General features: G+C 43.0%; 2 protein-coding genes across 4 annotated transcripts; one reads left to right on the top strand and one right to left on the bottom strand.

Annotated features, from left to right (window-relative positions):
• The first annotated feature begins 11,560 nt into the window (after nucleotides 1-11,560).
• Nucleotides 11,561-19,410, top strand: LOC116354065 (glycine-rich cell wall structural protein 2-like). The gene is made up of 3 exons (XM_031793086.1): nucleotides 11,561-11,628; nucleotides 18,025-18,460; nucleotides 19,384-19,410. Exons 1-3 carry the CDS (start codon nucleotides 11,561-11,563, stop codon nucleotides 19,408-19,410), a joined length of 531 nt encoding a protein of 176 aa, XP_031648946.1.
• On the bottom strand, nucleotides 18,876-25,876 carry LOC109906400 (uncharacterized). Of its 3 annotated transcripts, none has more exons than XM_020504076.2 (5): nucleotides 25,648-25,860; nucleotides 25,208-25,504; nucleotides 23,362-23,622; nucleotides 23,015-23,172; nucleotides 18,876-19,859 (listed from the first exon to the last, which is right to left on the bottom strand). In XM_020504076.2, exons 1-5 carry the CDS (start codon nucleotides 25,694-25,696, stop codon nucleotides 19,443-19,445), a joined length of 1,182 nt encoding a protein of 393 aa, XP_020359665.1. In that variant the 5' UTR covers nucleotides 25,697-25,860; the 3' UTR covers nucleotides 18,876-19,442. The 3 variants fall into 3 exon arrangements, with proteins under 3 accessions (XP_020359665.1, XP_031647719.1, XP_031647718.1); XM_031791859.1 differs by having other exon boundaries at nucleotides 23,362-23,459; nucleotides 25,648-25,853; XM_031791858.1 differs by lacking the exon at nucleotides 18,876-19,859 and adding an exon at nucleotides 20,127-20,834 and having other exon boundaries at nucleotides 25,648-25,876.
• Between the last annotated feature and the right edge of the window lie 901 nt (nucleotides 25,877-26,777).

Genomic DNA, 26,777 nt, shown 5'->3' with positions numbered 1-26,777 from the left:
TAGAGGTGCTGAGGGTGCTGCAGCAGCCACAGCTGTAGGAAGTAGAGGTGCTGAGGGTGCTGCAGCAGCCACAGCTGTAGGAAGTAGAGGTGCTGAGGGTGCTGCAGCAGCCACAGCTGTAGGAAGTAGAGGTGCTGAGGGTGCTGCAGCAGCCACAGCTGTAGGAAGTAGAGGTGCTGAGGGTGTTGCAGCAGCCACAGCTGTAGGAAGTAGAGGTGCTGAGGGTGCTGCAGCAGCCACAGCTGTAGGAAGTAGAGGTGCTGAGGGTGCTGCAGCAGCCACAGCTGTAGGAAGTAGAGGTGCTGAGGGTGCTGCAGCAGCCACAGCTGTAGGAAGTAGAGGTGCTGAGGGTGTTGCAGCAGCCACAGCTGTAGGAAGTAGAGGTGCTGAGGGTGCTGCAGCAGCCACAGCTGTAGGAAGTAGAGGTGCTGAGGGTGCTGCAGCAGCCACAGCTGTAGGAAGTAGAGGTGCTGAGGGTGCTGCAGCAGCCACCGCTGTAGGAAGTAGAGGTGCTGAGGGTGCTGCAGCAGCCACCGCTGTAGGAAGTAGAGGTGCTGAGGGTGCTGCAGCAGCCACCGCTGTAGGAAGTAGAGGTGCTGAGGGTGCTGCAGCAGCCACCGCTGTAGGAAGTAGAGGTGCTGAGGGTGCTGCAGCAGCCACCGCTGTAGGAAGTAGAGGTGCTGAGGGTGCTGCAGCAGCCACCGCTGTAGGAAGTAGAGGTGCTGAGGGTGCTGCAGCAGCCACAGCTGTAGGAAGTAGAGGTGCTGAGGGTGCTGCAGCAGCCACAGCTGTAGGAAGTAGAGGTGCTGAGGGTGCTGCAGCAGCCACAGCTGTAGGAAGTAGAGGTGCTGAGGGTGCTGCAGCAGCCACAGCTGTAGGAAGTAGAGGTGCTGAGGGTGCTGCAGCAGCCACAGCTGTAGGAAGTAGAGGTGCTGAGGGTGCTGCAGCAGCCACAGCTGTAGGAAGTAGAGGTGCTGAGGGTGCTGCAGCAGCCACAGCTGTAGGAAGTAGAGGTGCTGAGGGTGCTGCAGCAGCCACAGCTGTAGGAAGTAGAGGTGCTGAGGGTGTTGCAGCAGCCACAGCTGTAGGAAGTAGAGGTGCTGAGGGTGCTGCAGCAGCCACAGCTGTAGGAAGTAGAGGTGCTGAGGGTGCTGCAGCAGCCACAGCTGTAGGAAGTAGAGGTGCTGAGGGTGCTGCAGCAGCCACCGCTGTAGGAAGTAGAGGTGCTGAGGGTGCTGCAGCAGCCACCGCTGTAGGAAGTAGAGGTGCTGAGGGTGCTGCAGCAGCCACCGCTGTAGGAAGTAGAGGTGCTGAGGGTGCTGCAGCAGCCACCGCTGTAGGAAGTAGAGGTGCTGAGGGTGCTGCAGCAGCCACCGCTGTAGGAAGTAGAGGTGCTGAGGGTGCTGCAGCAGCCACAGCTGTAGGAAGTAGAGGTGCTGAGGGTGCTGCAGCAGCCACAGCTGTAGGAAGTAGAGGTGCTGAGGGTGCTGCAGCAGCCACCGCTGTAGGAAGTAGAGGTGCTGAGGGTGCTGCAGCAGCCACAGCTGTAGGAAGTAGAGGTGCTGAGGGTGCTGCAGCAGCCACAGCTGTAGGAAGTAGAGGTGCTGAGGGTGCTGCAGCAGCCACAGCTGTAGGAAGTAGAGGTGCTGAGGGTGCTGCAGCAGCCACAGCTGTAGGAAGTAGAGGTGCTGAGGGTGCTGCAGCAGCCACAGCTGTAGGAAGTAGAGGTGCTGAGGGTGTTGCAGCAGCCACAGCTGTAGGAAGTAGAGGTGCTGAGGGTGCTGCAGCAGCCACAGCTGTAGGAAGTAGAGGTGCTGAGGGTGCTGCAGCAGCCACAGCTGTAGGAAGTAGAGGTGCTGAGGGTGCTGCAGCAGCCACAGCTGTAGGAAGTAGAGGTGCTGAGGGTGTTGCAGCAGCCACAGCTGTAGGAAGTAGAGGTGCTGAGGGTGCTGCAGCAGCCACAGCTGTAGGAAGTAGAGGTGCTGAGGGTGCTGCAGCAGCCACAGCTGTAGGAAGTAGAGGTGCTGAGGGTGCTGCAGCAGCCACCGCTGTAGGAAGTAGAGGTGCTGAGGGTGCTGCAGCAGCCACCGCTGTAGGAAGTAGAGGTGCTGAGGGTGCTGCAGCAGCCACCGCTGTAGGAAGTAGAGGTGCTGAGGGTGCTGCAGCAGCCACCGCTGTAGGAAGTAGAGGTGCTGAGGGTGCTGCAGCAGCCACCGCTGTAGGAAGTAGAGGTGCTGAGGGTGCTGCAGCAGCCACCGCTGTAGGAAGTAGAGGTGCTGAGGGTGCTGCAGCAGCCACAGCTGTAGGAAGTAGAGGTGCTGAGGGTGCTGCAGCAGCCACAGCTGTAGGAAGTAGAGGTGCTGAGGGTGCTGCAGCAGCCACAGCTGTAGGAAGTAGAGGTGCTGAGGGTGCTGCAGCAGCCACAGCTGTAGGAAGTAGAGGTGCTGAGGGTGCTGCAGCAGCCACAGCTGTAGGAAGTAGAGGTGCTGAGGGTGCTGCAGCAGCCACAGCTGTAGGAAGTAGAGGTGCTGAGGGTGCTGCAGCAGCCACAGCTGTAGGAAGTAGAGGTGCTGAGGGTGCTGCAGCAGCCACAGCTGTAGGAAGTAGAGGTGCTGAGGGTGTTGCAGCAGCCACAGCTGTAGGAAGTAGAGGTGCTGAGGGTGCTGCAGCAGCCACAGCTGTAGGAAGTAGAGGTGCTGAGGGTGCTGCAGCAGCCACAGCTGTAGGAAGTAGAGGTGCTGAGGGTGCTGCAGCAGCCACCGCTGTAGGAAGTAGAGGTGCTGAGGGTGCTGCAGCAGCCACCGCTGTAGGAAGTAGAGGTGCTGAGGGTGCTGCAGCAGCCACCGCTGTAGGAAGTAGAGGTGCTGAGGGTGCTGCAGCAGCCACCGCTGTAGGAAGTAGAGGTGCTGAGGGTGCTGCAGCAGCCACAGCTGTAGGAAGTAGAGGTGCTGAGGGTGCTGCAGCAGCCACAGCTGTAGGAAGTAGAGGTGCTGAGGGTGCTGCAGCAGCCACAGCTGTAGGAAGTAGAGGTGCTGAGGGTGCTGCAGCAGCCACAGCTGTAGGAAGTAGAGGTGCTGAGGGTGCTGCAGCAGCCACAGCTGTAGGAAGTAGAGGTGCTGAGGGTGCTGCAGCAGCCACAGCTGTAGGAAGTAGAGGTGCTGAGGGTGCTGCAGCAGCCACAGCTGTAGGAAGTAGAGGTGCTGAGGGTGTTGCAGCAGCCACAGCTGTAGGAAGTAGAGGTGCTGAGGGTGCTGCAGCAGCCACAGCTGTAGGAAGTAGAGGTGCTGAGGGTGCTGCAGCAGCCACAGCTGTAGGAAGTAGAGGTGCTGAGGGTGCTGCAGCAGCCACAGCTGTAGGAAGTAGAGGTGCTGAGGGTGCTGCAGCAGCCACAGCTGTAGGAAGTAGAGGTGCTGAGGGTGCTGCAGCAGCCACAGCTGTAGGAAGTAGAGGTGCTGAGGGTGCTGCAGCAGCCACAGCTGTAGGAAGTAGAGGTGCTGAGGGTGCTGCAGCAGCCACCGCTGTAGGAAGTAGAGGTGCTGAGGGTGCTGCAGCAGCCACCGCTGTAGGAAGTAGAGGTGCTGAGGGTGCTGCAGCAGCCACCGCTGTAGGAAGTAGAGGTGCTGAGGGTGCTGCAGCAGCCACAGCTGTAGGAAGTAGAGGTGCTGAGGGTGCTGCAGCAGCCACAGCTGTAGGAAGTAGAGGTGCTGAGGGTGTTGCAGCAGCCACAGCTGTAGGAAGTAGAGGTGCTGAGGGTGCTGCAGCAGCCACAGCTGTAGGAAGTAGAGGTGCTGAGGGTGCTGCAGCAGCCTCTGAAAAATCTGAATAAAAATACATATACAGTGCCAGTCAAATGTTTGGACAAACCTACTAATTCCAGGGTGTTTCTTTATTTTTACTATTTTCTTGCATTTCAAAAAGTTATGGAACAAAATCAATATAGAAAATACATTTTTTTTGTTTGTATTATCTTTTACCAGATCTAATGTGTTATATTCTCCTACATTCATTTCCCATTTACACAAACTTCAAAGTGTTTCTTTCAAATGGTATCAAGTGTCACGGCTTTCTTCCTTGGAAGGAGACTTACCTAGACACCTAAACTGAACACAACCCCATTAATCTAATAAACCCCTAGACAAGACGAACACAATAAATCACCCATGTCACACCCTGGCCTAACCAAAATATTAAAGAACACAAAGATAACTAAGGCCAGGGCGTGACAGTCTCCCATCTGGTTTGCGCTTAGTAGGACTATCATTTGTTTTTCAATAGGACAATGACCCAACACACCTCCAGGCTGTGTACGTGCTATTTGACCAAGAAGGAGAGTGATGGAGTGCTGCATCAGATGACCTGGCCTCCAAAATCACAGGACCTCAACCCAAATGAGAAGGTTTGGGATGAGCTGGACCACAGAGTGAAGGAAAAGCAGCCAACAAGTGCTCAGCATATTTGGCAACTCCTTCAACTTGTTGGAGGATATTTGGCAACTCCTTCCTTGTTGGAAAAGCATTCCAGGTGAAGCTGGTTGAGAGAATGCCAAGAGTGTGCAAAAATGTAATCAAGGCAAAGCGTGGCTACTTTTAAGAATTGAACATCTAAAATATATTTAGATTGTTTAAAACCTTTTTGATTACTACATGATTCCATGTGTGTTATTGCATAGTTCTGATGTCTTCACTATTATTCTATAATGTAGAAAATGCTAAAAAAATAAAGAGAAACCCTTGAATGAGTTGTTGTGTCCACACTTTGACTGGTAGTGTATATTGAGTTGCTTAAATTAGCTATTCCTATCAACATTAATAAGAATTTCAATGACAGTGTGAAAAACTATCTTTGCCTGTCTATAGGTATAAGGCTATTCTCATGAGCCATAATCTAGCTCAGGTTTAAATGTCTGACTTTGTTATGGGAATGAGATATTGGCTATTTCTAACACATTTTGTAAGTGCTGAAATTAGACACAATGACTAAACATTATAGACAGGTGTGTCTAAAAAAATGTAATGACTTTGAGAGGTAAACATATACGGTTAGGGTCAGGGGGTGTAGCTACCTTTTAAAGTGTGAGTGACTGTGACAAGAAACTGAAAGCCACTTCCTGTTGACTGGGTTCTGTGCTGAGAAGAGCTGTTTAAAGTTCTCAGGTGTGAAGGTGCTCTGTTGAAGTTCTCTGTGTGTGAATCACTGTATTTCCATGCCAAGAAAGAATCAACTTTATCAGGCCCACATTTCATATAACAACATGGAAATGGAACTGAATCACTTCCTGGGTCCTATTGATTCATACAGTTGAAGTCGGAAGTTTACATACACTTACATACACTCGTTGTTCAACCATTCCACACATTTCTTGTTAACAAACTATAGTTTTGGCATTTTTTTGTGCATGACACAAGTCATTTTTCCAACAATTGTTTACAGACAGATTATTTCACTTGTAATTCACTGTATCACAATTCCAGTGGGTCAGAAGTTTATATACACTAAGTTGATAGTGCCCTTAAACAGCTTGTAAAATTGCAGGAAATTATGTCATGGCTTTAGAAGGTTCTGATAGGCTAATTGACATCATTTGAGTCAACTGAAGGTGTACCTGTGGATGTATTCCATGGCCTACCTTCAAGGTCAGTGCCTCTTTGCTTGACATCATGGGAAAATCAAAAGAAATCAGCCAAGACCTCAGAAAAGAATTGTAGACCTCCACAAGTCTGGTTCAACCTTGGGAGCAATTTCCAAATGCCTGAAGGTACCACGTTCATCTGTACAAACAATAGAACGCAAAGAGTCCTATATCGACATGACCTGAAAGGCCGCTCAGAAAGAAAGAAGCCACTGCTCCAAAACCGCCATAAAAAATCCAGACTACGCTTTGCAACTGCACATGGGGACAAAGGTCATACTTTGTTTTGGTCTGATGAAACAAAAATAGAACTGTTTGGCCATAATGACCATTGTTATGTTTGGAGGAAAAAGGGGGAGGCTTGCAGGCCGAAGAACAACATCCCAACCGTGAAGCACGGGGGTGGCAGCGTCATGTTGTGGGGGTGCTTTGCTGCAGGAGGTATGGTCCACTTCACAAAATAGATTTCATCATGAGAAGCTAAATTATGTGGATATATTGAAGCAACATCTCAAGACATCAGTCAGGAAGTTAAAGCTTGGTCACAAATGGGTCTTCCAAATGGACAATGACTTCATACATACTTCCAATGTTGTGGCAAAATGGCTTAAGGACCACAAAAGTCAAGGTATTGGAGTAGCCATCACAAAGCCCTGACCTCAATCCCATCGAAAATGTGTGGGCAGAACTGAAAAAGCTTGTGCAAGCAAGGAGGCCTACAAACCTGACTCAGTTACACCAGCTCTGTCAGGAGGAATGGGCCAAAATTTACCCAACTTATTGTGGGAAGCTTGTAGAAGGCTACTCCAAAAGTTTTACCAAAGTTAAACAATTTAAAGGCAATGCTACCAAATACTAACAGAGTATATGTAAACGTCAGTCCCACTGGGAAAGTGATGAAAGAAATAAAAGATGAAAGAAATCATTCTCTCTATTATTATTCTGACATGTCACATTCTTAAAATAAAGTGGTGATCCTAACTGACCGAAGACAGGGACTTTTTACTTGGATTAAATGTCAGGAATTGTGAAAAACGTTGTTTAAATGTATTTGGCTAAGGTGTAAGTAAACTTCCGACTTCAACTGTAGGTGCTTAATTTAAAATAACATCCTTCCCAATATCAAAATAAAAATGTAAAAACCCCTGCAAGTTTGTTTCATGGACGTTGTGTCTTCGGCAGACATGTTGGGGCTTTGTTAGAATTGAATAACGCCTTCATGTGCAATTCCTTGGTCCATAGCGATGGACCAAATCAAAGCTGTTGTAAATCTTCACATTTATTCAAGCGAACACTTCATAGTATATTAGCTATTAGCATGATGAGGTTCCAGTATTAGAGATGTGCCCTGACCTAGCCAACACATTACAAACTCACAGACATGGTGCGCGATCAGCAGGTTTTGAATATACCATTTGCTGCGTTACAAGTTTTACTAGTTTGGAGTTTTGTAACTGAGACTTTAGAAAATTCACCATATACTTGTGAAAATAGCAACAAAGCAATTGAAAAAAAACTGTATGATGAAATCGTCAACCCTGTTACTACAGTCAACCCTGTTACAGTCAACCCTGTTACAGTCAACCCTGTCACTTAATTTGGCACTTAATAGGCACTTACTATAGTAATTGTGATGGGGAGAGTTTTTTTTAAAGTAAAGAATAAATCAAAATAAAATTGTATTGATTACATGCGCCAAATACAATGGGTGTAGACTTTACAGTGAAATGCTTGCTCACTAACCTATCTCAACTATGCAGTGTTAAAAAATGATAATAATAAATTAATAGTAACTACACAATAAAATACCCAAGAATGGAGCTATATACAGGGAGTACCAGTACCAGATCAATGTGAGGCTATATACAGGGAGTACCAGTACCAGATCAATGTGAGGCTATATACAGGGAGTACCAGTACCAGATCAATGTGAGGCTATATACAGGGAGTACCAGTACCAGATCAATGTGAGGCTATATACAGGGAGTACCAGTACCAGATCAATGTGAGGCTATATACAGGGAGTACCAGTACCAGAACATGGGTTCTTTATGACAGAATGTTACAATGAGATACAATCAAAAGGCACCCAAATGGTGGAATGACTGCAACAGCTAATTTATTTTCAAGTTCAAGTTTATTTGTCACATGCACTGTAAAATGCTTAACTTGTGAACCCTTCCCAACAGTGCAAAATACTGATAATGGCAATCAATAATCAAGGAACAGTAGCCTAATGGTATGCTACTGTGATAATCAATTTAGCAGCAGCGTAGGTACGACGGGGTGTGTGCATGTGTGTTATAGGCATTGGTTTTTCCTTTTATATTTCGAGGTTGGACGTTAGCACGTTTAGCATGTGGGGCGCACCGATTGGTGTCACCTCGTTAGTCACTAGGTGTTTCACCTGTGCTGGTGTCACGCCCTGACCGTAGATTGCTTTGTATGTTTCTATTGTGTTTTGGTCAGGGTGTGACTTGGGTGGGCATTCTATGTTTGTATGTCTAGGTTTTTGTATTTCTATGTTTCATCCGGATATGGTTCTCAATCAGGGACAGCTGTCTATCGTTGTCTCTGATTGGGAATCATACTTAGGTAGCCTGTTTTTCCACCTTTGGCTGTGGGTAATTGTATTTCTGTTTAGTGTTTGTTTCACCTTGCAGGACTGTTTCGGGTTTTCCTTTTGTTATTTTTGTATTCAGTGTTCAGTCAGTTAAAATAAAGATGAACACATACCACACTGCACCTTGGTCAATCCACTCCATAACAACGGTCGTTACAGCTGGCCCAGGTAATATTTAAAACTTCTCAGGGATATGTGGGACGCTAGCGTCCTACCTCGCCAACAGCCAGTGAAATTGCAGGTCGCCAAATTCAAAACAACAGAAATTCCATGAATAAAAATTCCTCAAACATACAAGTATTATACACCATTTTAAAGAGAAACGTCTTGCAAATCCAGAAACAGTGGCCGATTTCAAATAGGCTTTACGGCGAAAACACACCAAAAGATTTTGTTAGGTCAGCACCTAGTCACAGGAAACCAGCCAAGGAGAGGGCTCACAAATGTCAGAAATAGCTATTAAATTAATCACTAACCTTTGATGATCTTCATTAGATGGTACTCACAGGACTTCATGTTACACAATAAATGTGTGTTTTGTTCGATAAAGTTCATCTTTATGTCTAAAAAATCTCATTTGAAATTGTGTGTTATGTTCAGAAATGCATTGTTTCAAACAAACATCTGGTGAAAGTGCAGAGAGTATTACAGAAATACTCATCGTAAACATTGATAAAAGATACAAGTGTTATGCATGGAATTATAGATAAACTTCTCCTTAATGCAACCGCTGTGTCAGATATCAAAAAGGCTTTACGGCGAAAACACACAAAAAGATTATGTTAGGTCAGCACCTAGCCACAGAAAAACATACAGCCATTTTCCAAAGAAGGAGAGGTGTCACAAAAGTCAGAAATAGCATTATAAATATTCACTTACCTTTGATGATCTTGATCGGAATGCACTCCCAGGTGTCCCAGTTCCACAATAAATGTTTGTTTTGTTCGATAAAGTCAATTTATGTCCAAATACCTGCTTTTTGTTCATGCGTTTAGCCCAGTAATCCAAACGCTCAATGCACAATCACTTAATCAATCTTTAGGATGTTTTTATCATAAACCTTCAATAATGTTTCGACCGGACAATTCCTTTGCCTTTAGAAATTATCAGCTGATGTACGAAGGGCTATATAAATAAATTTGATTTGATTTTGATTTGAAAAGGGACGCAGCTACCTCTCACGGCCATGCGCATGATTTAGCTCATGGCATTCTGCCAGACACCTAACTCAAACAGCTCTCATTCGCTCCCCCTTCACAGTAGAAGCCTGAAACAAGGTTCTAAAGACTGTTGACATCTAGTGGAAGACTTGGGAAGTGTAATATGACCCCATAGACACTGTGTATTCGATAGGCAATGACTTGAAAAGCTACAAACCTCAGATTTCCCATTTCCTGGTTGGATTGAGCCATATGAGTTCTGATATACTCACAGACATCATTCAAACAGTTTTAGAAACTTCAGAGTGTTTTCTATCCAAATCTACTAATTATATGCATATTCTACCTTTTGGGCCTGAGTAGCAGGTCATTTACTCTGGGCACCTTATTATCCAAGCTACTCAATACTGAATCCCAGTCCCAAAGAAGTTTTAAGAGTGCCAGGCCCAGTTCTCCAGTGGTCTTGAGAGATGTGGAAGGTTAACACCTTTAGTTGGCGCTCCCTGTTTGGTTTCTAGAAATGTCTTCCCTGTTTTTTCGTTTTGCTCAACTTATTGGTTTATTTCCTGTCTTTAAGTTTGCTGTGGGTTTTTCTTTTTTATGTCTCTTAGCGGGAAATTTGTGTGGGCGCTCATGGTGGGTGTCTTTTAGGTCCCAGTTGTTGTTGCTAGTCAACTTTCAGTGGACACCATGGGTGTCTTTCAGATACCCTCCTAAAACCACACCTGTTTCCTTTTGGTTGTCAGTGACTCATTGTTAGTTCCCCCTTCTGTTCGACCTACAATTTTTGGTATTGTTGCTGGGGAACGTAACAGTGTGGGTGTAAGTGTGTGACGTCGGTAATGTTGGTTTGAGAAAACAATCATATCAAAGGTAATGTGAGCATTGCATTGTGAAAAGCTATTACTTTATATGCAATGTGAAACAAGTATTTCTAGATGAAATACTGACTTAACTTGGTGGAAAAAGTGGCTGGATTATTGTGTGCTGTACTTAGTCAATTTGAAATGTTTTGAAACAGACTTTATTTTCTCTTTAGTGTTTTGTAATAAACACATACTCGTGCAAATTGAAGACGCACACTTGTTTTTCTATCCTTGTGGGGACCTGAATTAAATTCAAAATCCTATTTTCCCTAACCTTAACCCCTATACCAAACCCTTAATCGTAAAATAGTCTTTGTCCTTGTGGGAAATGTATTGTATTTGTTTTACTTGTATGTTTTTTTATTTGTGGGGACTTTAGCTGATTTCAGCTCCCCACAAGGATAAAAGAACAAAACCACACACACATGAAACCTTTCCAACTATCTTAAAGGAAACTGTAAAGTGAACCTCAGCCAGACAAGAAGGAGAAGGAGGTAGAAACCACAGAATGTTCATTTTAGAAGTGAGAGATGAAGTCTGGTATACTTCTGATCTGTCGACTCTGAGTGACTCAAAGACTAAATAAAACAACAGTAGCATTTTCTCACCTTACTACTTCCTCCGTCCGTATCGCACCTTCATCATTTTCTGCCAGGACCGGTAGGGGGAGCGGGTCCAGAATTTGTTATGTCACTCCTCCACCCGGCTGACTCCCGTCCAGTGTGTGCTGGGTTATCAGCCGGCCCTGGCTCTGTGGACCCTGGGCCAGATCAAAGCTCCTGCGGTGGATGAGTGGTTTAGGCGTGATAAAGTGTGGAGTGATGCCCACGTTCTACTCCAGCACCCCATCCACCTGGATCAGGCGGATCGCCATCGCAGGGAGGCTCCTGTGTTCCAGCCTGGTGATCGCGTCTGGCTCTCCACAAGGAACCTCCCACTCCGCCTGCCCTACAAGAAGCTGAGCCCCTAGATTTTGGGCTCAACGAGGTGATGTATAGATTACAGCTCCCCAGTGACTACCGTATCTCACCTTCCTTTCATGTCACCCTTCTCAGGCCGGTGGTTCCTGGTCCCCTGGCTGAGGCTGTCCCCCAGACACCCCTCCATCTCCACTGGATGTCGAGGGAGGTCCCAACCATGCCATCAGATCCCTACTGGACTCCCAACATTATGGGGGTCAGCTCCAGTACCTGGTGGACTAGGAGGGGTACGGCCCAGAGGAGCGGTGTTGGGTTCCGTTGGAGGACATTCTGGATCCCAACATCATCTGTGATTTCCACCTATGCCGACCTGCCTGCTCCTCACCCTCGAGGCCGTCCCCCTGGCCAGCATCGTCCTGTGGCTGGAGCCGTGCGTCAGGGGGGGGGGGGTACTGTCACGTCTACTCCCGCTCCCCCTCTCCAGCGTTCGACGTCGTCGGTTTACTAATCACTGGCTCAGACAACCATCATTGCACTCACCTGACACCATCTTTACTAACACCTACGCCTCATGAGACACACCTGGACTCCATCATTTCACTGATTAACTCCCATATCTGTCACTCCCTTAGTTCCATTCCCCAGGAGGCATTGGTTATGCACCTGCTTCTCGACTCCCGGGGTCTCCATTACAATTAACCATCTTTTCACACTACTTTACTTGAATCAAACAATTATTTCAGCATCTCAGCTGTTGCAAAAAATGGAAGTTGTATAATTAAGAACAGTATCTTGCAGGATTCAATAGTTGGAATTGTAAGAGTTGTTGCCCTGTTCCGTTCTCTGCAATCATCATTCTTATGGAATCCAGAAAGAACAAAACCCTATCCTCAAACATTTACAAAGTGCAGTTATGGGCAAAGACCCAAAACATCCACATCAAATTAAATATTTTTCTTGATCAAATAATATAGAAAACCACTTTTTGTGCAGTTTTCATTTACCATCCTTACAAACCACTTAATGTAAATGTGCATTACTGTATTGTATATAGGCTGGTCATCTAGGTTAGAACCTGTGGCCTTTCCATCACCATGAAGAAAAACAATGTTCAATATGATAATTGAGTACATTGAGACATCATGTGGTTTGTGATGATGTGGCTCAGTTGGTAGAGCATTGTACTTGGAACACCAGGGTTGTGGGTTCAATTTGCTTACCGCCCAAATAGGTCCACAGACGATGCAATCTCAACCACACTGCACACTGCCCTAACCCATCTGGACAAGAGGAATACCTATGTGAGAATGCTGTTCATCGACTACAGCTCGGCATTCAACACCATAGTACCCTCCAAGCTTGTCATCAAGCTCGAGACCCTGGATCATCAAGGACATCAACCACCCGAGCCACTGCCTGTTCACCCCGCTGTCATCCAGAAGGAGAGGTCAGTACAGGTGCATCAAAGCTGGGACCGAGAGACTGAAAAACAGCTTCTATCTCAAGGCCATCAGACTGTTAAACAGCCACCACTAACATTGAGTGGCTACTGCCAACACACTGTCAATGACACTGACTCTACTCCAGCCACTTTAATCATGGGAATTGATGGGAAATGATGTAAATATATCACTAGCCACTTTAAACAATGCTACCTTATATAATGTTATTTACCCTACATTATTCATCTCATATGCATACGTAGATACTGTACTCTATATCATCGACTGCATCCTTATGTAATACATGTATCACTAGCCACTTTAACTACGCCACTTGGTTTACATACTCATCTCATATGTATATACTGTACTCGATATCATCTACTGTATCTTGCCTATGCTGCTCTGTACCATCACTCATTCATATATCCTTATGTACATATTCTTTATCCCCTTACACTGTGTATAAGACAGTAGTTTTTTTGGAATTGTTAGTTAGATTACTTGTTCGTTATTACTGCATTGTCGGAACTAGAAGCACAAGCATTTCGCTACACTCGCATTAACATCTGCTAACCATGTGTATGTGACAAATAAAATTTGATTTGATTTGATTTGATTTGAATTCCCACAGGGACCAGTACAAAAAAAGTATGAAAATATATGCACTCACCACTGTGTCTACTAAAAAGAATGAATAGACCATTTCAGTTTTCACGTAGAAATAACTTGCCTTTGCAAAGTATTTCAAGAAACTGGAAAACAAACCTGTATCAAGACAGATTTTTTTTATTCTGCAAATATGATCAGATGAACTGTTTTGCACAGATAATTATTAGACTCAAGTTACAAATGCTGCTAGACACTGAAACATGTAGTTTCCATTTTTACTCAAAAGTTGTGCACTGGGCCTTTACTAGTCCTCTATTAGCATACCTATATAAGTGTCTTCAGTGTGGGAAATTTTGTATTTATTTTTTGCATTAAATTACATTTCACAACCAATTTCTCATTACATTAAGGCCACTACTCTACTACCAGATGTCTACAACACAAAATACATGTGTACGTGTATTTTGTACATTGTACATATGTGTACATTGTTAACAGCTGTCTAAATAGTTAACAAGACGTTTAAATGAGACGTTAACATCTATGGTTAGAGTGAGGGCGTGTAGCTCCCTTTCAAAGGTGTGAGAAACCACGACAAAAAACTGAAAACCACTTCCTGTTGACTGGGTTCTGTGCTGAGAAGAGCTGTTTAAAGTTCTCAGGTGTGAAGGTGCTCTGAGTCTGATTCACTGTATTTCTATGGCAAGAAAGAATCAACTTGATCAGACCCACATTTCATATAACAACATGGACCTGAATTTTTTTTCCTGGCTGCCATTGACTCATTGGCTTAATTTAAAATAAGATATTTCCAATATCAAAATAAAAAATGTAAACCCTCTGCAAGTTCCCTTCATGGACGTGGGCCATCGACAGAGATGTGTGGGCTTTGTTAGAATTGTAGAGTTTTGTAGGGACTTCATTTGATAGAGATGGACCAAAACAGAGCTGTTGGAAATCTTCCTATTTATTAAAACAGACATTTCATAGTATATTAGCCGTTAGCATAATGAGATTCCAGTATTACAGATGGGCCCTGACCTTTCCTATCACATTATAAACATTATCACAGACATGGGACGCGATCAGCAGGACACAATGTTCACAAATCTTCAGTTAGAAATGTACTATGTAGAACAAACAGGCATCTCTTACATGTAGAACGAGAAATCAGTCATTTGTGGCATTCCTGTCTACAACTTTCCAACATTTGACTACTGAATGTGGCACTGATGAACCAAACCCTCTGACCTACACAGCTCTGACCGGCATTACAAAATACATTTACTGGCACGATAGAAAAGGACTGGCCTTGGTACCAGTCTGTTTGTGCCATCATGCCACTCCTTGTCATGCCAAACAGTCGGTGGAATGATAGCACAAACAGATGTTGGACCAGGCTAGAAAATGATTTGTTTGATAATGGCACCTAATATAGTAGAGAGGAGTTATTTACAGTAAAAATATCACTGGCACATCAAAAGGCACAGTTTAGTGGCACGTTTTAGAATGACCACAGGAGTGATCAGGTATTGAAGTACAGGAGGAATAACAAGTATATGAACATGAACATGTTAAAACACACATACGGTGCATTTGGAAAGTATTCAGACCCCTTGACTTGACCTTGAATTATGTTACAGCCTTATTCTAAAACAGATTAAAGTCATTGTTTTCCTCATGAATCTACCAAAAACGATTTAATCATTTTAGAATAAGGCTGAAATATAACAAAATGTTTGAGTTTGAGTTGATTTTATTTTTACAGGGACAGTGCACATTAATCAACGTTTCAGTAAAAGTGCTGGTTTTAGCCAGCCGGCTAATTTTCAACCTCAGTCCCTGGGCAGGTTATTAAAAACAATTACAATATAGACAATCATTGAGCAGTGAGCACACACAGAGCAACATAGGACAAGCAAGACATAGCATACAGACAGATCAACATAGGACAAGCAAGACGTAGCATACAGACAGAGCAACATAGAACAAAACAAAAAAAAGACAAAATTCATAAAAGCAACAAAGTGTTTCCACACCTGACAAGCTACAGACAACATGGAAAGCAGCAACACACAGCGAGGTGATTATGTTCACAAATCTGATTGACCTTTAGCCATGTATTCATACATTTTGTGAAAGTGTGATAGTTATGTGTGTCTGAAGGCAGTGGGGAATGAACCACCCCCCCAACCCCTCTTTTTACGCTGCTGTTACTCTCTGTTTATCATATATGCATAGTCACTTTAATGATACATTCATGTACATACTACCTCAATTGGGTCGACCAACCAGTGCTCCCGCACATTGGCTAACCGGGCTATTTGCATTGTGTCCCACCCACCAACTGCCAACCCCTCTTTTACGCTACTGCTACTCTCTGTTCATCATATATGCATAGTCACTTTAACCATATCTACATATACATTCTACCTCAATCAGCCTGACTAACCGGTGTCTGTATGTAGCCTCGCTACTTTTATAGCCTCGCTACTGTAAATAGACTGTCTACTGTATATAGCCTGTCTACTGTATATAGCCTGTCTACTGTATATAGCCTGTCTACTGTATATTAACCTGTCTACTGTATATAGCCTGTCTACTGTATATAGCCTGTCTACTGTATAAAGCCTATATACTGTATATAGCCTGTCTACTGTATATAGCCTGTCTACTGTATATTAACCTGTCTACTGTATATAGCCTGTCTACTGTATATAGCCTGTCTACTGTATATAGCCTGTCTACTGTATATAGCCTGTCTTTTTACTGTTGTTTTATGTCTTTACTCACCAATTGTTCACCTAATACCTTTTTGCACTTTAGGTTAGAGCCTGTAAGTAAACATTTCACTATTGTATTCGGAGCATGTGACAAATAAACTTTGATTTGATTTGATACATACAGTGCATTCAGAAAGTATTCAGATCCCCTTACTTTTTCCACATTTTGTTATGTTACAGCCTTATACTAAAATGTATTAAATTCATTGTTTTCCTCATTAATCTACACATAATACCGCATAATGACAAAGCGAAAACAGGTTTAGACATTTTACAAATGTATTTAAAAAAAATGTACATAAGTACTCAGACCCTTTAATATGAGACTCAATTGAGCTCAGGTGCATCCTGTTTCCATTGATCATCCTTGTGATGTTTCTACAACTTAATTGGAGTCCACCTGTGGGAAATTTAATTGATTGGACATTATTTGGAAAGGCACACACCTGTCTATATAAGGTCCCACCATTGACATTAGTGAGAATTAGATATGGCTCATTGATTTTGTTGTTAAGGTTGATTTAAAGGAAGAGGTAATTGAATCAACTCAATGTCAATAGTGAGGTCTATCATGAGATTGTTCAGTAATACATCTCAATAGCTTTGCAGTGACGCTCCCCATCCAACCTGACAGAGAGCTTGAGAGGATCTGCAGAAGAGGAATGGGAGAAACTCCCCAAATACAGGTGTGACAAGTTTGTAGTGTCATACCCAAGAAGACTTGAGGCTGTAATCGCTGCCAAAGGTGCTTCAACGAAGTACTGAGTAAAGGGTCTGAATACTTATGTCAATGTATTAAAAATAAACTGAAATATCACATTTTTAAAAATGTATAAAAAGTTTTGTCATTATGGTGTGTCGACGAGGGAAAAAAATATTTAATCAATTTTAGAATAAGGCTGTAACGTAACAAAATGTGGGAAAAATCAAAGGGTCTGAGTACTTTCCGAATGCACCATACTTGGGGCCTATTTGTAGCCTAGTGGTTAGAACGTTGGGCATGTAATGGAAAGGTTGCTGGATTGAATCCCCAAGGTAAAAAGCTGTTGTTCTACCCCTGAACAAGGCAGTTAACCCACTGTTCCTAGGCCATCATTGTAAATAAGAATTTGTTCTTAACTTACTTGCCTAGTAAAATAAAAATACATGTTTTTTTTCTCCAGTATTTCCACTCTTATGTCCTGCAGACAGAGTACCTTTCTGTGTTAAGAACAGTACTATGATTCGCTGATTATGTCCTCGTAAACCATGTATGGGCAAAACAGTCAACCTTGACCTTTCAGGAACCACACTGTGCACTTAAATAAAAAAATATATAAAATCCAATAATCCAACAATGTGTGAAATTTCAACTTATTTTAGAAGCAGTAGTAAATTATTCAAGAAAAGTGTCAACATATTTGGCCGAAAATATTTCCTTCTGCTGGGACATACTGTATGGAGTAATGGGTTCTCTTCTCCCTTTTCTAGGTACTGGGACTGACGAATCAAACAACCATGGGCCTAATGGTGAAATAGAAAACTGTGTCCTATTTGGTCAACACTGTTCCAGAGATAAAAATAGTTGGTTTGACTGTCCATCTGTTGAACCATCTAACAGAATCTGGGAGAGTCGTTCAGTCTGTAAAAGTCGGCAGCCACTCCATAGTGCTGCCAAATGCAGTGTATTGAATGAGTCACCAGCAGAAGGCACCGTATTGTTGGGTAGGACAGCGTAAAAGGCCAGTTTCCTAGACACAGATTTAAACCTTCCGGACTAAGAAGAAGATCCCATGGAGATTCTCTATTTCAAGTAGTTAATAGTGCAGGAATAGGTTTTATTGTGTGTCCAGGAAAACCGACCCATGATGTATGATTTGAATCTTAACGCAGAGTAGCCTCCAAGCTATATTTGAGGGCTGTGGTTGCGAATACTGAGTTTTTTGAAAACCTCTTAAAGCTAAGCATCCAGATGACGTTCTGTGAATGTGTTATATTATTCACCCTCAGCTACGTAGGCCGCGGAGTGGGCAGCAGCTACGTAGGCAGCGGAGTGGGCAGCAGCTACGTAGGCAGTGGAGTGGGCAGCAGCTACGTAGGCCGCGGAGTGGGCAGCAGCTACGTAGGCCGCGGAGTGGGCAGCAGCTACGTAGGCAGCGGAGTGGGCAGCAGCTACGTAGGCAGTGGAGTGGGCAGCAGCTACGTAGGCAGTGGAGTGGGCAGCAGCTACGTAGGCCGCGGAGTGGGAAGCAGCTACGTAGGCAGTGGAGTGGGCAGCAGCTACGTAGGCAGTGGAGTGGGCAGCAGCTACGTAGGCAGTGGAGTGGGCAGCAGCTACGTAGGCAGTGGAGTGGGCAGCAGCTACGTAGGCAGTGGAGTGGGCAGCAGCTACGTAGGCAGTGGAGTGGGCAGCAGCTACGTAGGCCGCGGAGTGGGAAGCAGCTACGTAAAAAAAGTTAGCAATTGGAAATCTCTATCTTAGCCACGGCAAATCAGGATCCAGAAAATCTGGAACCACAGCCACACCGATATTTCAGATTGTGTTCACAAGACAAATTCTTCCGCTTTTAGCCATAATTGACTGCCATACCTCTGTAGTTCCTTCCCATAACCAGCTGGATGTGACAGCTACTGAAATGGATAGATGGATACCTTTTATAGTTATATTTGTAAATGTGATCTCAGAATATGAACAATTAGATATACAGTATGTATTAGAAAAATAATTATGGAAAAATAATGACATACTTGGATGGTTGGTTGATTGATTGATTGACTGTTGATTGCTTGTTTGATTGATTGAAAGCCCAATCAATACATCAATTAGTTGATTGAAGGGGCCCCCGCATTTTAAAACCAACTGTTTTGTATATAACATTTATTTTAAAGCATGTAAAGTGCTGCTGTATTCATCAACATGTTTTATCATTTTCAAATACAGAAAATAACACATTATGCAAAACGATGTATCATTAAAGGGGACATCTGCAGTTCAAATACTAAGAATACCGTCATGCTGCCACCTTTTTGAGGTTAACATTAGTGATGGGGCTGGAGAAATGTAACCACTTAAATTCATAGATGAGGCTATGGATGCTATGGACTGACCATTCACGACATCAAAATTACATTTGTAACTATGTTTTGAAGCTATACAGTGTCTGTTTAGAATTACATTGTTTACAAACAATGGAGTTTAAACAAGCATAAGTTATATGAATCAATAGTTATATATAATTAACTTAAAAGTCTCCAAAATCGATGTAGCAATCACAGATTGCCAATTTAAATATGGTTAAAATTAGACATAAACAATATAAAAAAATAAGTTATCTAAATTCTCTTTGTAACTTCCCTGTTTTTCTTCAGTATCTAAGTCTATGGGTCAAGACTTAGTCAATGTAACATCAGGGGAATGGAGGGGTAGTTTAGTAAAGTAGTTTGTCTGGTTTGTTGACATTATTCCCATATTTGTCCATTTGTCCACTGGGTGGCGCTGGGCTATAGCTGGCTGTGCTGTAGATTGATGTAGGATCTGCATCAGAAGGGCTATGTGGTCCTGGCCTCAGTCTTTTTGGACAGCCCACTTTGTCCACTAGGTGGCGCTCTTCTACCGCTGGTTGCTGCACAGTGCTGTAGAGTGCCTCTGCCGGTGGTTCTGTACTTTCTTCTGGTAAAGTGTACCCTTTGTCCACTGGGTGGTGTTCTTCTAATGCTGATGCTGGTACTGCTCCTGGTCTGCCTGCAGTGACATAGATAGATGTCACCTCAGAACCAGGGGTGTTTGGTAGTTCTGGTCTTCCTGGTATAGCGGCCACTGTGTTGTCAACTTCTGTAATAACGACCTGTTAGAAGAAGAGAAATGTGAGAAACAACACAGAGTCGCTGATGTGGCCCTGACCGCTCACCAGAATTGAGTGCTCCTGATATCTCTGGCTGACCGGAGTAAGACCCTTGCAAGGCTGCCGGCCCAGACGGCATCCCAAGCCGGGTCCTCAGAGCATGTGCAGACCAGCTGGCTGGAGTGTTTACGGACATATTCAATCTCTCCCTTTCCTAGTCTGTTGTCCCCACTTGCTTCAATTTGTCCACCATTGTTCCTGTACGCAAGAAAGCAAAGGTAACAACTAAATGACTATCGCCCCGTAACACTCATTATGAAGTGCTTTGAGGGGCTAGTTGAGGATCATATCACCTCCACCTTACCCGACACTCGAGACACACTACAATGTGCATACCACCCCAACAGGTCCACAGATGACGCAATTGCCATAGCACTGCACACTGCCCTTTGCCACCTGGACAAAAGGAAAACCTATGTGAGAATGCTATTTATCGACTACAGCTCAGCATTCAACACAATAGTGCCCCCCAAGCTCAACACTAAGCTCAGGGCCCTGGGCCTGAACCCCTCCCTGTGCAAATATGTCCTAGACTTCCTGACGGGCCAACCCCAAGTGGTAAAGGTAAGCAACAACACATACGCCACGCTGATCCTCATCACGGGGGCCACACAGGGGTGTGCACTCAACCCACTCCTGTACTCCCTGTTCACCCATGACTGCGTGACTACAAACATCTCCAACTCAATCATCAAGGTTTGCTGATGACACAACAGGCCTGATTACCAACAATGACGAGACAGCCTACAGGGAGGAGGTGAGGGCCCTGGCGGAGTGGTGCCAGGAAAATAACTTCTCCCTCAACGTCAACAAAACGAAGCAGCTGAACGTGGACTGATGCAGATGCACCATCGCAAGCATTCTGTAGGGCTGTATCACCTCCTGGTACGGCAACTGAACCTCCCGCAACCACAGCACCTGGAGTAACAGGAAGACCAAGAAGGTCAAAGACCTCAGCAACCTAGTCACGGCCTGTTCACCCAGCTACCATCTAGAAGGCAGAAACAGTACAGGTGCATCAAAGCTGGGCCCGAAAGACTGAAAAACAGCTTCTATCTCCAGGCCATCAGACTGTTAAACAGTCATCACTAGCCGGCCTACGCCAGGTACCCTGCCCTGAACCTTAGACACTGTCACTAGCCGGCTACCACCCGGTACTCTACCCTGCACCTTAGAGACTGCTGCCCTATGCAAATAGTAATTTGGTCAATTTAATTATGTTTATATACTGTTTTACCCACTCTACATGTATATGCTGTATTCTACCCTTACGTAAAAACCACATGAATTTCACGTGATCGAATGTGAAGTTAATGTGATAACATTAATGTGATAACATGTGACGACATGTAAAAGCAACATGTGACTATATATATAAAACATGGGGATGCAACATTTTTTTTAACTACACCTGATAACATTTGAATGTTTTTCACATGTATACGTGTTTTACATGTGAATCTGCAATTCATGTGAGCTGATAACATGTCATTCATGTGAGCTGCTAACATGTCATTCATGTGAGCTGATAACATGTCATTCATGTGAGCTGATAACATGTCATTCATGTGAGCTGATAACAGGTCATTCATGTGAGCTGATAACATGTCATTCATGTGAGCTGATAACATGAAAAGGTGGTGTTACAGGGTTACACTGACCTCCCATGTGTCTCTTGTTTTCACATGTGAAAATATCAGCTCAAATTTCATGATTTATTTTCATAGGGGAAGTAATTAAACGGCATGTGATTTTAAGTAGTACGCTATTCAGCTAAAATAGTGTAAAAATCTTGTCTCTTAAACTCTGACGCTCTCTGGTGGCATTTTCTAAATCACATAATATTGTATACTACCCTAATAAAGTACATTTCAGTTTCAAAACTATAACTCCTATGCACGCTTAGTACTGTTAGAAAGGTAAGAAATATGTGATTCTGATGACGATGTGACTACTGCAGAGCCTACAGATACAGCAGGCCCAAAAACAATGACATGTACCATTTTTTATGTTTTTTTCTTCGAGGAGGGGGGGACATCTTAAAATGATCCAAGCAATCAGGCTTTTAAAGTTATCGAGTTTGTTTTTTGGATGGTGGCGGGGTGGTGTGATTCTTAGGACAAGGGCAGCAGTAAGATTTGAGTTCAACTTCCAAAAAGACATGAGCTGTAGCTATCCTCAGAAAATCTGAACAGGGCCCAAAACAACTGCTCAAAGTTTAACAAAAATACAATTACGTTTGACATGATTACTTAATACTGACTTTTCAATATGACCCCATCTGGGATTTAATCTCACAACCTCTGGTTTTGAGATACGCTGATCTTTCTGCTGCGCCACAAAGACTGTAGCATTCTCATAAGTCCCCTAAGGGCCAAGGTTTCTACTAAGCTGACATATTGAATTGTTTTAAGGTGGTCACACCGTGGATCATTTAGCAATTACATTTTGAATTTTAGGACCCCTTTATGTATCAAAAAAAATTATACAAAAAAATATTTCATTAAATTTGGTGTTACTGCTATTATCCCTCAGAAACGCGTTGAATAACACATTCAGACATGGCAAAACAGATCTGAGAGATAAAAAAAAATGTACCCCCCTTTTTTTAAGGGCACAAAAATATTTCCATCAATTTTTTAAAATTGGTACTGGGTTACCTTTATATGAGTCTTTTGAGGCTTGTTGGGGTCTTAGAGCAATCCGAAGAACACCATCGTGTTCTTGAGAGTGATCTTTCCAGAGGGGTGATAGTAGTGTGTAGCCCAAACTTTTGGGACGCTTTGGACGCTTTCATGAGAAGACCAATTTTTAGGTTGTGTCCTGCTCTGACAAACACTGCTGAGGCTCTGCCACCTTCCACCGCAGCTGTGGAAGGCCGACTTCGGCAGATGTTGTGGATTGAGACGCAGGGGTGTAATCATTAGCCAAACAGAAAACGTTTCTGTTGGACAAATTCAGGTAGATGCCTCCTGTTTCATTGCGTTTGCTACTGCGTAATGAATACGCCCCAGATATATCTAGCTTAAACGTACGGGTTTTGATGGGGGCATAAACATCGACTTTAGGAGATTAAACATGATTGACAGAGCGGGTACCTGCATTGACTGCTGATCTTTAGGGGATTGCCGTCTTCTGGTTAATATGATGTATCCTACACCAAATAACACACCAACAAAGAAGACAAGAGCAGTAACACTGCCCATAATGGTCCCAACTGGTAATGTTGAAGCTCTCCCCTTCTTCTCACCTTTACCTGAGAGGTTACATACACACACACACACACACGCACACACACACACACACACATTTTGTTATTCGTTTTTTTATGGGAAATAATATAACTGTAATATAATTATAATTACTGCAATGATATTAAAACGTTCTTGATAAACAAATGTACAATGGTATGCACAGAAGGTGGAAGCTAGTAAATTAGACTTACATATGTCCTCCATGCGTTGTGAGTTGGTCTCTGCACTGAAGTTATTTTTGCCAGTGCACTGGATAGTCCCGTTGTCATTGGAGATGATGATGTTGACTCTGGTGTGTGAAAGAGACTGCTGTGACAGTGTGCACTGACCTCCATCACAGACAGACAATACCCACACACCTGTAACTGAACAGTTCACTGTGACGTCACACATTCCATCACTATAGTTGGAGGAGAGCGACACCACCTCCATGACTGGTATGGAAACAGCTTCTAAAATAAGTGATAATATCAGGGGTTTACAAAAATGTCAAGATGTCCTAAAAGATCATTCATTTTTTAGCATTGATTCAGGTTTATTCGACAAAAGCAACAGAAAAACATTGCCACATGTGTAATGGAAAGGCAGCTACGAGATAAACATTCTAAAGATCGACAGAAATTGTATCCTTTCGAAAGGGATGGATATGTATTTTTTATTTTTTTGCAACAAATGATGACGGAAACGGTGTTTTCATATAAATCATCATGGTCGAATAATTTTGAAGGCAAGCGGGCAAGTGATGTCATTAGTATGTGTTTATGTAATCTTTATTTAACTAGGCAAGTCAGTTTAAGAACAAATTATTATTTACAATGACGGCCTACACCGGCCAAACCCGAAAGACGCTAGGCCAATCACCGCCGGTTGTGATTCAGCCTGTTATGTAATACAGTCATCACATCACATTTAATTCTAAATGTCTACTGCTTGCTTTTAAACTATAAAATAATGTTTCTTTGCAGGAAAAGGATTGTCTTGACTTTTGAAGAATGCCTGAATTGCTTAACCTTGATTTCCTGGTTGGCTGGATGCAAGTTTAACCACTACATTATTTCAGATCTACAGGAGTGTAAGTTTCCCCATGGCGCGGACCGTGGAGATACGTTGGCACATGATAATTATTAGAATATGGAAAATATGAGTAAATTCTTGCATCCCATCCATGCTGGCTTTTGCAGGCTACCTGAGACATGAACCAGATAGGTGGTAGGGAATACAGGCTGTCGCCAATGTATTAATGCGCAATTTGTCTAAATGGATATTGGAAACACTGCAGCCACTTCATTTTTATTCCACACTAGGTTTTTGCGTAGAATTTATATTTGTTCAGGTGTGATGTCATCGACAGTTCAATGAAAATGCACGGTAGCAGGCAGTGGTGGGAAAAGTACCCAATCGTCTTACCTGAGTAAAAGTAAAAATACCTTCATAGAAAATTACTCATGTAAAAGTCACGCATTAAAATCCTACTTGAGTAAAAGTCTAAAAGTATTTGGTTTTAAATAAGTATCAAAAGTCAATCTAATTGCTCAAATATTCTTAAGTACAAAGTAAAAGTATTAATTATTCAAAATATCTTATATTAAGCAAACCAGACAGCACCATTTTAGCCAGGGACACACGCCAACACTCAGACATAATTTACAAACGAAGCCTGTGTGTTTAGTGAGTCCGCCAGATCAGAGGCAGTAGGGATGACCAGGGATGTTCTCTTTGATAAGTGCGTGACAATTTTCTTGTCATGCTAAGCATTCAAAATGTAACGAATGCTTTTGGGTGTCAGGAAAAATATATGGAGTAAAAAGTAAATTATTTTCTTCAAGAATTTAGTGAAGTAAAAATTATCAAAAATGTAAATAGTAAATATCAACTTGTACTTTAAAGTAGTTTTACTTAAGTACTTTACACCACTGGTAGCAGGCAATTGTCTATTTTATATGCGAACTTTCTAAATGTTGACAACCAATATTAAAGGACAAATCTATGGAAACGTAGCTAATGAGTGGAATGTAAAAAAGCCTTGACAAAACTTACCTTGGACCATCAAATTGTATTTGACCATTTGTGTCTCCTTCCATATCTCAACATTATATGCAATGTAGATTCCAGTATCTGTTTGTTCCAGTTTCCTGAGACAAAGAGAGTGGTCTGTGGAGTTATAATCGACCCTCTCCTTGTATCGAGGAGAAACTTTTTCCTTCACAGCTATTACATTACTATCAGTCATCCATTTCATCGCCATCTCTTGAAGAGGGTTTTCTCTAACTGTCAAACACACCGCACCGCCCTTCAACCCATATTTGTCTATTGGATGGACATCTGCCCTGGTCCCTAAAGACAAAGGAACAGCAGGATCACATTTTGAAAGTTTATTTATTTATTTATTTGGTATACCAATAATGGGATATACTGTACTTTATACCTACACATAATATAATTCATATTATTTTAAAAATCATAGTAGAATTCTGTACCTGTGATGGTACCCAGCAAAATGATTAGTAGTGAACCCAGAATATCCATAATGTTTGAGAGATCAAAAGCCTGACTTCTTGGCTTCTGTCAAAGTGATATTTAATTAAACCCTCTAGTATTTAACACCTGTTGCAGTTCCCCGCAACGGTGAGAAAAAACACCCCACAACTTCCCCCACATGCGTATGACTCTCACGTCACTTTTACCACTCTAGAAAGAAACTATGGGGGTTTCAACAGTATGTCCCAAGTTATATAAATAGATTATCTACTCTACATACTTTTTGCATGAACAGATGTGGGCAATGTTCTGTTATTATCTGGAACAGCATGGTCTCCGTTAGTCTGAAATCAAATCAAACTTTGGCACATGCGCCGAATACACCAAGTCTAGCCCTTACCGTGAAATGCTTACTTACACGCCCTTAACCAGCAGTGCAGTTCAAGAACAGTTAAGAAAATGTTTACCAAATAAACTAAAGAAAAAGTCTGGTGGCCATTTCATTAATCCAGAACTGTTTTGTGCTAACATTCCACCCCTTATATTTGTCATATGACACGAAGTACAAGAGTGGCATATTAGCACAAACAGACTGGCATCCAGGCTATATATTATCGTATATGCATCTGAGAACACTTATTTGCATATTGAGATGCATTTGGTTCCTTGGTTCCTCTTTTGAGATCATCTGACAATGAGAAGTACAGTTCTTATCAGAACGATATGTATTATTGTAACTACGAGGCCGCAGTTCAAAACCAGCTAGGTTCCTGTTGACAAGTTATCTTCCGAGAAGAGTTGTTTCAGTATATTTCCTACTTGGGTTCTCTGTGTGTGTCAGGGAACTACTGAATTTCCATGGGATGTCCATCTTTATAACAGCCACCGAAAGTTTACAGTATGACACAATTGGGGGAAAACTGAAACATTCCAACCAACACCCATCTCCCTAACTTAATGAATTGATCAGTAACCAGATTTCCATCCTACCTGTTTATGCGAGGAAAGTAAGTTACATGTCTAATAAAAATGTTTATGACAGTCCTGAGGGAAACAGAAACGTTTTCGGTAAACTTTACAAATGTCGACAAAACAAAATAAGCTAGACAAGGAAGTATGTTTCTGTCTG

This window comes from Oncorhynchus kisutch, linkage group LG16, assembly GCF_002021735.2.
Source record: "Oncorhynchus kisutch isolate 150728-3 linkage group LG16, Okis_V2, whole genome shotgun sequence".
NCBI lineage: Eukaryota > Metazoa > Chordata > Actinopteri > Salmoniformes > Salmonidae > Oncorhynchus > Oncorhynchus kisutch.
Note: the sequence above shows the minus strand (reverse complement) of the source record. Positions and strands in the feature narration are given on the sequence as shown.